Source organism: Colias eurytheme, chromosome 3 (assembly GCF_061535395.1).
Source record: "Colias eurytheme isolate Ceu_HAF_F1 chromosome 3, ilColEury1 Martin Lab GWU primary, whole genome shotgun sequence".
Lineage (NCBI taxonomy): Eukaryota > Metazoa > Arthropoda > Insecta > Lepidoptera > Pieridae > Colias > Colias eurytheme.
The window spans coordinates 1,746,519-1,759,250 of NC_142982.1; the positions used below are offsets into that span (position 1 = coordinate 1,746,519).

A 12,732-nucleotide genomic window follows, 5' to 3' on the forward strand; every position below is an offset into this window, starting at 1 on the left:
AAAAATTGCTTCTATTTTCAGAATAAATATAAAGTACTAAAAGGGGCCGATAGTCACCACTCACCGTGCACGTCTATCACTTCATTCCTAGTTATAATTTCCAAGTCAATAGTTCCCTTGAGAGCTTGAAATCTATCCGCGCTTCGTTCCAATCGATTGCTGGCTATACTACCCCGTTTTTCCTCACTACTACTTATACTATTTTCTTCAGGAGAGTACGTGAGACATCTTCTGGACGACCTATGTTCAATGACGGGTGTTGCTATGTCATTTGGTAACATATCTTCGTATAACTTGCTAGTTTTATGCGCTCTTTCTTCACTAAGAATGTTGCTCGTTCGTTTTAAATTCGGGATTGGCGTAATGGGACTAGGTATGCCGTTTTCATGATTCAAAGTAAATAGTTCCTTTGATCGTATGTTTTGTATTGGCTTGCAAGGTTTCAGACTGCTGTGTGATACACATGATGCTAAGGAAGTATTCGGTAATTCTAAAGGTACTTCATTATTGTGAGAATCATTGACAGGCTCACAAGGAAACTTATCTGGTGACGCAGATACAGGACTCGGTAGTCCCATGTCTTGCGCGAGGATAAGTGACTTGGAATCTAATTGTTTTTGCTTAAACTGACTATCATTGCTCACTGTTGATTTCTTTCTGCGTATACATTTCTGTCTTCTTAATCTATTGTTTCCACATTCTTGTACAGCTAAATATAAATCTGGGGTGGATTCTGATGACATGTTTTGTAAATTTTGTGCTTCGCTTGCACAAGTCATCGATCTTGATCTCATCAGGGACCTATTCAAACATTCAATATATCTTTGCTTAGTTTTAATGTCTGCATCTGGAGTTCTTACTTCCCGCTCATTGTAACCATCGCCATCATCTAAAATAAAACCCCCAATTGGTACATTCTTTAATAGTTTTGTTGTATCTCTTTGAAACAATTTTTTGGTTGGTGTAGATTTTGGTGACACTGAGTTTTCTCTAGAAATATTAACGCATTTAGCTTCTTTTATTAAGTTGCTTTTGATATTTGTTTGCGGATTAACAAAAAGGTCTTTCGATTCCGTCATTGGTGAAATATCTTCTTCTATATGGGGATTATGATGAGTTTGTTGAATTATTCTTCTTTTTGACTTTACTGTCTTCGTACTTTTGATTATATCCTCAATCATTTTCTCAAGCGTAATATCTCCCATTTCAGTGGTTGAAACGGTAGATTCTGCGACACTATTCAAAGAATCTTTACCTAGTATGAATTTATTTTCCATTTCAGTGGAAATCTCTTCATCTTTCAAGGATATCGTGAAAGGGTTATCTACCTTTGGGAAATATTGTGTTACATCAGCCTTCGGACATTCTTCCCTTTGGGTTCTCGTATGTGTACTCATAGCACTAAATCGTAACGCAGCAAGTTTAATCGATAAAGGTGTTACTGATACTGGAGAGCAACCCTCTCTTACTAAAGCATGAACATCTCTTTTATCTATCGAAGGAGATTTTAAGGAACTTTCAAATTCATTCGATTTTTTTCTCGTCCTCTTCAGTGGTTTTATGTTCATCAAATCCTCTTCATTTTTATTAAAGTATAAGGGATTATCTGTAAACATTCGATGTCCAAAGATAGGTAAAGTCGATTTTTCTAACCTGCTATTATCAACTAAAGGTTTTTCTATACAATTGATGACTAAATCCTGATCATATTCTATTTCTGCAATATCTTCGTTTACAGTTTTTGTTGTGCATATTGGTTTGATATTACTGAGCGGTTTTGAAAAAGTAAAAGAACTCTTATTACTTCCCGTTGTCATACTCAACCTTTCAGATAAATCATTAAGCGATGGTTCAGATACACTATGACTAAGAGTTGAACCACTCAAGAGACTTCGATCAACAGGTTTAATTCTTCTTTCAGATTTATATACAGCACTATTCCTGGAAAAAACGTCATTATTATTCGACGCAGTCATTTCCAATTTTCTTTTCTTTGCTTCACGAACTCTTCTACTGTATGTAGGTGGAGTCGGTGGTAAGTCTGGTGGTATATCTTCCTTCTCGTCGTAATAAAATTTTCTCCGCTCAAAATTCGGCGTGACTGATGTAGGTGTTATATTACTAACATCTTTTAACGCATTATTATCCAGCTTCTTAACGAAGCCTTCTTTAAAATAATTTGGTGTATTTCCTATATAATTAATATTCTCTTTATCTACATTTTTTACATTAGATTTTCTACTAGCAGCACCTAAAGATCTTCTCTGATATCTGCTGGGTTTTTTGCTCTTTTTCACAGATTGTGCATCGAGAGATCTTCTTAACTTATCATCGTATGGTCGGGTTTTAATATCTACTTCTTCGTGTTCATTTTCAGAGTGAACTTGAATGTCTTGATTTTTCTTTCCGTATACAGCCCACTTTAGCATTTTGAAACTGAAACAAAGAAAAAAAGCATATTAATATCTCGGAATATAATTACGATATACGAACACCAATAAGTGTAAACACTATCAATTTAATATACATATAACAAGTGTTAACTATATCTCAACAGCAGTTTTAGTCATTAAGAACAAAAATATTATATCCTTCCCATATCTACGCAAACGCAACAAATGTCTTGTTGATCTACTTTATTACAAAGTTATAAATAAAAAGCACAGTACACACAATTTCCGTGACAGATAAATGAACCCACCTTAACTATAAAGAGCGGCGGAACGGTAACATAACGAACAATTTTTTGTATCAAAACCGGTGGTAAGTAGCCTTTGTAGCTTTATATGCAATACTTTCTAAGGCAAGATTAAGATTGATTGATACTCCTTTTGTATCCTGCGCTTTATTTAGTACATGTTCCGATTTAAAATGAGCCAGTTACTATGCAGTTTAATTCTATAAGACAGAATGTTTTACTTTACAATCAAATGAATTTAAAACGCAAACTTAAATTGTAGGTATTCTTTCAAATAGGCTTATTTGAAAAGCGTCATTGCATTATTGTTTAAATCATCAATATTTAAATTCTTCTGTGTCATTTTGCGATTATCATACATTTGCACAAAAATTGCAGGTAAATTTGAGCATCCATCATACTATATGACAAGCAGCTGATTTGTCACGACTCTTCTCTAACAGTTACTGGCTGGAATGTGCACATAGAACAATTTCACGGACATCACAATATGGCCGACGTCGTGATAGACTTGTAATTGACTATCTAGAATTATCCATGGTTATTTCATATTTGGATCGTGATCTATTTCCGAACGATAACAAATTGAATTAAAACTTTGAGGCGTTTAATGACTGAAATGGAAATCGGATAATCTATTATTCCAAGAAAATTTTGTAGGTTAGAATAATACTTATAAAGCTAGAGCTCTTGTGAAAATAAACCCAAATTTTCATAACAAAACAAATTACTACTTGCATCAACTAATTGAAAGACCTTGAAATATAATTACATAGCACATTCAGAAAATTATAAGGTCAATCATACGTCAATAAGCATCCTAATCGCAGTCTAATATGCTATTAAAATTCAATTCTTATGCAAACTCATTCCTCGGAGTTCCCTTTAAATGTGCCTTTGTTGGAATTTAAAAACGGCCGATTTCATCTCGGTTACGCTAAGGCAATAATTCATACTTCCCGCTGTACCAAATTGACTGTGTAATTAGAAACTTGGCGCGCTTTATACGGACCATAGTATGACAGACACATGCTGCGTTCCGAAACCAGTGTGTACACAAAACGACCCTGAAGAATTCGCGAACTAAATACAACACCGCAAAAACAGGGCGTACGACTGGATCCATTATCCTTCTCCCTTGCTTTCAAATTACAATTGAATTTAAGATTTCTCGCAGCATTTTTTAATATCGAATGCACGTCTCGACTCCCAAAACCTGGGGTCGGAGAACAAAAACGTCGCGAACATAGGTTACGGAATTGGATCGCGCAGTTCCTGAACTTGTAAAGGAATAAGGTCTAGATTGAGCCCTGCAAATTTAGATTTGTACGGTCCGTGCGTCGACCCAACGACATTTCGTTCAATGTAAGGAAACAAGTTTCGGGTTCCATATTGGATACGAATGTCAATTTACAAAACCTATTTCTGGATAAACTAGTAAATGTATGCTTAATAGCTTTCGAAATAAGAGTGACACATACGGCTAAACAAAGAGGAGTGATGTCGGTATGAAAGGTACAACCGGCTTGTGCCAAAGCGAATATTTTTTTCCATTGTGAAGAAACTTAATTGAAAGAAATGTTAGCTGATTGTTATCTAGACGAATTTCGAGTACATCTCGAGTGGGTTGATTACAGTAGGTAATGAAATATGCACGAAGTAGCGCTTTCAATGAAATAAAATATTATTAAATCAGCAACAATGTAAGACTATCCTTTGCGATGGGAGCTCTCGAGAAAATTGCGCGTGAATTTTTAATGATACTGCATTTACTGTTAGTAGAAAGCTTTGTGATATTTTTGTAAGTGATATGATCAAAGTTTTTATTTCAGCGCGTAAACTCGTTTCGTTGATAAACAAGACTTCTTTCAGTAGTCATTTTATGATCTAGATAAAAATTTACCGTACTTCAAAATTATTGCAAAGTGATTTGCATTTATTTGATGTGACATTGTATAGACGTTACTTTGTAACACATTATTTTCATCATGCTCTATTATCCATGTGTTTTTGATTTTAATATATTTATATGACTTTTAATATTATATTACCACAAATGTGTATGTTTTACTATTTCCTCACGAAAAAAAATACGTTTATTTCTTTAAAAAAAATGAAGACACTTCATCATATGCCTCACATTTAAAAGCGAACAGTTGTTAAAAGAAACTCTATGCATGACTAGAAATTAGTTATTTATTGTAAAACAAACGTCGGTTTGAGGGCAGGTGGTTCATGAATAATTCAGTTGTGCCACCCCTATTCGGGGACACTTCTGTAAAATGGGAAAAATATGCATTGTTTATGCAGCCAAGTTGAGCGAACCCAGCCGTAATGATCTGCATTTTAATTTTTATTGATATTTTTGTTTTTGAGGAAACTTTTTAATTTTTCCGGCTGCTCAGTTTTGTCACAAAACTGAGGTCAAAGATTTTTTGGTAGCAAAAACTTTTAGTGCAATGCGCGTGATAACGTTAGCGTTCATTGTGATTTGTGAGTTAAAAATCTACTTTTTATATTTACGCATTTTGTCAATATAATTACTACACTATAGAGAGAAACCTTTTTTTACGAACTCTCAATCAATAGACATACTTTTTACTTGTTTATAAACTGTATAGTCACGTTACTCCTATACAAGACTGTTATAAAAATGTAAATATGTAGTAGGTACTTTAATTTTACGCGTAAATGGCACTTAATTTTTACGCTATTATAAAGTTGGTATTTTACTGATCTAGTTACAAACTAGAGCTAGTGTTACTAAAACATATACAAGATTCGAACAGTGAAAGTAAATAAATTTGTAATACAAAGTTAGAGCAAAATAATATCTCATAAAAAGCTTTGAACGGATATTCGACTCTAGCTTAGATTATTTTTTATTACTTTGCCGAGTTCATGTGGGCGTGCAGTTTATGAAATGAATATTGAAATCAAATATACAGGATAAAATAATGATGAAATGTGTTTATAGAATGATATTAGTGGTCGGTTCTAGGCTTATTAATCTCACTTTCGATTTTTATCGACGCCCTTAAATGCGCCGAAGGTGTTTGTTTCTCTATAAAAGGATATTAATAATTATTCAATCTAAATAAAGTACAAATAATACAATTTATTTTTTATAGTGTTATTAGCTTATTTTTCAAGTACCTATAGCTTGTTATAGTTCTACGCATGCAAAGTTTAACGCTCTATTTTCGGAACATACAATTAAAAACCGTGTTTTAAACCCGTTAAAATTTTAAAAATCTTTATCTTTTATTTTCCAGGTGTAAACTAAATTTTGGTAAGGTCAACAACCTTCAGCTATTAACGTACTAACAATATGTTCGGACACTATCTCTGATCTAATATCTATGCCCATATGGCAGAGGCATAGACGATGATATTATGTTAATTTTGGCGGCAAATTTAATAACATATTTTTAATTACCACTAATTGTTGGAATTTTTGATGTGGGTCACTTTTTTACTGACATGTGTCTTTTGTTTAGGTAGGTTAAAAGGATTAATCCCGATTGTTTTGTTTAAATTGGATAATCAAATAGATTTATCAATATTAAAATAAAGAAAATAAAGTTAACAATAAACATTATATAGAGTATAGACAATAGACAAACATTTATTCACAAAAATGACACATATTACAACTGATATAATATCAATACATTAAAAAATAATGAACAACAATTATAAAAAAACTAACAAAATAATATGAACGCGACGCTTCAAATGATCTAATCTACAATTGAATAAAATTTAAAAAATAAACTATTTTATATCTTTCAACGTGAGATTTAAAATTCAATCATTTCCTCAACTTCTTCCTAACTCCTTCCTTACATATTGTATACAAGAATTTAACATCGAAAAAGGAAATTTATAAGTGAATCATAAATACATAATTATAAACCACAGGTGCTCTTATCCTAGCCATACTTCATACCACATAAAGAAAACCAATATATTATCGTTAGTTTAGATAACGTAATCCCGCCTTATCAGGTTGTAAAATTATTTCATAACACGGCCCAATTATAGGATAAAAAAGCTGATACAACACAGCTGTTGAAAGGCTTAACATTACTGTATAGTAAGCTATAATCACAGTAAAGACAGCAATTATATGTATGTAAGTTAAATATTAGACATAACTAGAATACTTACGTAATATTCTATGCTGATTTTAGGTGGTTTAAAATTGACTAAAGAAATTTTAAAAAGGTTTAACTTTTCGAAAAAAAGTTTTTTTTTTTTTTTTGGTGGCCTGAACTATTTGTTTTACCGCAAAGAGGTTGGTTTCCTTTTTAAAATGTAGAAAATGAGTAGAAATTAGGTGTGTTTTCATTTCATTTAAAACAAATAAATTACGATCGTAAAAATAAAAATATAATATTATGTTACAATATTTTCAATATTTCGTAATTTTATTTTAGTTTATTACATAATCATGCAAAAAATTTATCTTTGTAGGTATAAGTTACGGCAGATGCCGTTATATCAAAGCTAAGATAAGTAAGGGTTCCTTAAATTGGGAGCATTGTTGTCTTCCCAATTGTTGTTACAAAAATTGGAGTAATAATACGCAATTGTTATCCGATCTGGAGCAGATTCCGAATCTTCCGAGCCATTGTTATCCTGTTCGTTCCTTTATCATTGTTTAAGGAAGTGCAAAAATGAAGTTCGGAGTTCAAACGCAGCTGTCACTGTCAACGTTTTATTTTTTAAACCATAGAGACTAGAGTCGCATTGTGCCAGTATTTGTCCAAGGAGTTCCGATCCACTTTTTTCTTCTTCTGTTCACGTTGGTATGATTTATTTTCGACAACAATCGTTCTTGTAGTATGGGAAATTTACGAGGCGATATTGAGGGGCGGGAATATTAGATTCCACGACAGTTATTGCTCATTATTATTAACTTGGTAAGAAATTATTACCATGTTAACTTCTTGTGCTGTTATAGATTGTCGTAAGTATAGCATTATTAACTTATTCAGTGAGGACAGCTTACAGCTACATCATAGAATGTGTAGAAAATATATCAAACTTTAAAACGTTTTTTTTTTAATTTAAAAGCTTCACTAATAACTTACATACATACATTTTGTTTGTGAAGTAATCTAGTGAAAATATTTAAAAAGGCTGATTTGGCCAAACTTTTTATGCAGATAATTAAAGTCTGATAACATTTCTTCAAAATATACTGAAAGCAATATGGGGCGATTAAATCGCGAAATAAAATAACAACACTTTATGTACATCCCCGCTATAAAGCAACGTTGTTTAATCTGTACCAGTCAATAATGAAGTCGTAAAATTTTATAACCTCATTTTATGATTAAAATATTAAGTCTTTGGGGTTTTACGATCCGTAGCTTATTGTTGCTATCATTTAGAGTTTTATTACTTATTTGCAAACTTTTTTATACAACATAGAGTTATAAAAAAGAGAGCAGATATTAAATTTTATAGATGTCGTGTACAATGTACATATTGTATATTTTAAAAACACTTATCATAATTTGAAGTGTTATAATTTAATTATTTTTAACCACCTATATTCCATAGACAATAAAAAATATTTTGTATCTGTCAAAAAGTATAGACAAGAAAAAAGTAACGTGAAAAATTAGACCACCTCAAGTATTAAGTCATAGCCTGGGAACCGAGACCCTAATCCTTAAAACCCGGAGGTCAGAGGCCAAGCAGGGTGATTTATGGGCAAACACCTGGGGTAGCTTGTACGAACAAGCTTTAAATCATATTAAATTGAATTTTTTTACTTTTAATAAAAAACAAATTGAAATTCGAACATGTCATTTTGGAATGGAAGTAACGGAAGATTTAGGAAATGCCGGTTTTTTTTTGTATTTTTGCACTGAAACGCTAAAAGCCAAGCTAAAAGCGTAAGTATATTTATTTTATCACACATGTGAGCGATGTTTTAATGACACAATTGTCTTGGTTTTTAAATGCCATAGAAGACGCTTACTTTTTATGTTTAACCAAAAATAAGTTGGAATGGGACGATTTTTCATGCTCTCTCTTTCAAAAACTACCAAACTTAATTAGATTTTTTTTAATCACACGATAAAAAATCTGGCAAAATGTAAAGCAGAGTCTAACGAACTCAATACACAAAGACTGCAATTATTACCTACTTCTAAGTAGGCATTGGTAGAAAAATACAACAGGGACTGTTTATAATAGTGTAATTTCACTTTGCACCTACTATGTTACCTTTTAAATTATATTTGTTGTCATGCTTTCTTTACACTTCGTGAGAACGAAAAGGGTTAACAAAAAAACTGAACCTTTTCGCAAACAATAGTAACAAATTACCAGTTGGATAGTATTTCAGGAGGAGAAAGTGTAATATTTATTATTATTTAATATTTTGATAAAGTAAAATTTTTATTCAGTAAAAATCTACAACTAGAAAAGCTTAGTTCTATAATTACTAATTCGTTTAGTTTGACGTTAAAAACTAATTACTAAAAGTTAAGATTTATAGAACCAGTAGTATTATACTCCAAAGCTCACCCTTATTTATCATAATTAGATACGCGTTCCTCATTGAATATCAAAACAAGTGAATTATCATAACAAAACTATTTCATAAGACATTTTTATGGTTTGGTTAACGCCTTGAGGAAGCGGCTGCATGGTTTTTTGCTAATCACAATATTAAAGCTATGCAAACGATAATGGAATTTAATTACTTGCAAAAAGAGTCATTTCAGATTTCTTCTCCAGCGGTGTGTAACGATTTGTTTTTAATTTTGACGTTAGGGCTGTCTATTGTCTATGATTAAATTACAGATAATACAAACTAGAGTTTTTTGTTCGAATTTTGAATCAGACGAAGAATGAATCATAAGAGGAGCGGTTATTTTACCACGTTGCTAATGTTTCAATCAACTTTACCTGTAGCCTGTAGATATGTTCAATGCAGACATTTTAATACGTAATTAATATTTAATAGATATATCTTTTCCCACAGTTATGAGTTCAGCGTAATTTAGTAAAAATTCAGTAGACTGTAAAACATAGTTCTCATTTGAGCGAAAAAAGCTCGCAAAAAATCGGCGCACGGTCCGCTGCACTCAAAGGGTGTTTTATTAAAATCTTATGAATCGCTCTCTCTCTTTCATGTTTAGTTAGGATATATTCATCTCTATCTAACATTAATTAAGGGTCTAACTGACCCTCAGAGGTTAGCTGTTATATTTAAGTGTGTGAGAAGTGCTTGTTGTGATCCATTGTTTTATTATTTTTATTAAGGGTCTTAAGAGCACTCGTAATACATTTTATACTCAAAGTAATTGACTTTTGCGAACGATATACTGATTTCTATCGGGACTACTTAGTTTTTACAAGTGGTAGATATAGTTATAGGTCAATTACTAGTAGTTTTGGCTATTGAATACATAGACCGTGTATATTTCACAATAATAGGGGATTTGGCAAACGTATATAATCTATTGCAACTCTACACTCAATAGTGTTGCTAGGTATAGCTTATATTTTAAAACACAAAAAATATCTTATACTTTTTATAAAAGTGATATTAGATTTCAGGTACAGGTGTCTATTTTGCATATTAAAACAGATTTAAATATGAAAAATAACAGTAACCGTCTTTTTTATTTTTATCAACATATCCTACGCGAGAGTAATATTTCTTTTAACTTTACCGAGTAAAATATTTCTTTTAGTTATAATCCATATTATCGGACCATGAAATTTGCTCTATCAAAAGCGATGACAATAGATGATTAATGTTTCTTTACTAACAGCCTGTCGCAATTCTAAAATATTGAAGTTTTACACTTTATATAAGTATTATAAATATTCGTAAAAGTCGATATTTAGATGGAAGCGAAGTTACGTATATTTCTGTTTGTTTGTCACTTCTTTTCTCCAAAACACCTGGATGGATGGATTTGTAGAAATTTGATACAGATTATAGGCTTAGTACACACCTTTTAAAGGAGGCTGAAGGAATAATAGTAACACAAATTCTATATTTAGGTACATACATTCTAATCGTAATAAAATCGATAAATTCTCTTGTTAGAGCCTATGTAACGTTTATTTTCAAATATTTCCAAACGCTCTACATTAAATGTGACTCAACCGACTTCAACAAATAGTACATATTCGAACCCTTAGCTAATATTTACATTTCCAAAGCAAATTACAACCATTTTTATGTTAAGCAGCCCCTAACTCTATCCTGACTCTATCCTACCTTATTAGCTTTGAACGAAGGTTTAAACATACAATAAGTGACTTCACAGAATTATAAAAATAATCTTATAATCTTACTGTATTAAGAATCATTACATTTAGAACCATATTTTAAAAACTTGTTAATAATTTGTCTTTGAAATTTGAGTTTTAAAGTTAACGTGGACATTGAGAGTTTCGTAATAGAGAGTAATTTAGTAATTTTTAATTTTGCACTTTATTTTTAACGAATTTATGCATAATAGTGTGTTATGTGTATAACAACAGAAAAATTATCAGTTAGATGTTCTAAAACCCTCTTTTAATTGAGTTAGTTGTAACGGAATTCCTTACTATAATTTGAGAAATATCTACTTAATTCAGTTATCATCAATGAGAAAATATTATATAGACAAATAATGTTCTATTACTATAAAAACATTTTTTAAATTCTAATTTCCAACGGAAGTAGATATGTTAGACAATTTTGTTGAAACGTGAGGGGACGAATGATATCTAAGGTATCTTTTGTCAGAAGTTGTGGGTTTGATTCCCTTGAAGAACACTATAATCTTATACCTTTATCTATACTTATAATCTTCGAAACGGCTCTAACGTTTTACATGAAATTTAGTTTGCTGAGTTTTGGAGGCAAAAAAAGGTGATGTTAGATGTACCTAGACAGTCATTTATTTTTTAGAAATTATCAAAAAATGCCGAGCAAAGTTTGGTCATCAGTTTAGTCAACTTATTCATTAAATATTTAAATTATTACACGAACATATAAAATAACTTTTCATTGACAGAATAGCAAAACTTTAAATTTATACCTATCTATAGATCCAGAAATAATGAAAATGTCGCATCAAAGTAATATATCAAGATTGCCATTGTCAAAGCCTTAACCTTAACTTTTGAAAAAAAGTATCTAATAAAAGGACCCTTTTGACTCACCGAAACAGTTGGTACGAAAGAATTGTATTCCTTTTCACTGCACCAATGTACTCCTTTCACATACAAAATCCAATCGAATCACGAAACACATCACTGTTCCAATTATTGTCAATTTTCCAACACTGCAAATATTTGGTTGAACGAAAAACTTTTCGCAAACGTCAAACCGAACGGCACGTGCTTTCGCGCGCAAAGCTCGCGTTCGAATAAACCGAATTTCGAATTTACCTGGACACCGCGACATTTGCATCGTTCTCTTTCTGACAATTACGCGTTGTGCGTGTTGGAAAGGGACGGGTATAGTTGTAAGGAACGCAAGGATACGTGGGGGCAAATTTTTTTTCTTCCGATGTTTTGTTTTCGCGCCTTATCGCTGCGGTGTGATCATAGATAAGAGTATCTCTTTGATGAAGTGCTGTTGAATGAATGCTTTGTGAACTTTTACTATCGGAAGCTTTCGCTGCGCAGGAGTCGCATGGTTTTTTTATTTTATTTTAAAATTTTAAACGGTTCCGTTGTTTAGAATAGAATTGAATTAGCATGATGGTACCAGTACAAACATCAAATAATAAATTGAATTGTGTTTTTTTTAAACTTATTCAATTGGTAACTAACAACCATTATATTTATTTACCTACCGTATGGAAATTTCAAAATCCTGAGGCAGCTTCATTAATGTTGAATTATTTTTTATTAAGAGTCGTCTATATTTTATTTTATTTGATAAAGAACTAATGTTCCCTAGTTAGTAATATTTAACAATTGCTTAGATTTTACTAGCTTACTGCCTGCGGCTTCGCCCGCTTTGTCTAAAACCTAATAAATTATATATATAAGTACTA

At 31.7% G+C, this 12,732-nt stretch overlaps 1 protein-coding gene across 1 annotated transcript in view; it reads right to left on the minus strand.

Annotated features, from left to right (window-relative positions):
• The window catches only part of PsGEF (Protostome-specific GEF), a 55,102-nt gene extending 43,017 nt beyond the window's left edge, over window positions 1-12,085 (minus strand). Inside the window, exons 1-2 of the mRNA XM_090119352.1 lie at window positions 11,891-12,085; window positions 65-2,436 (exon numbers count right to left, since the gene is read on the minus strand). Coding sequence (XP_089975478.1) covers window positions 65-2,429 — 2,365 coding nt within the window. The 5' untranslated portion in view covers window positions 2,430-2,436; window positions 11,891-12,085. The remainder of the gene's footprint in view (window positions 1-64; window positions 2,437-11,890) is intronic.
• Between the last annotated feature and the right edge of the window lie 647 nt (window positions 12,086-12,732).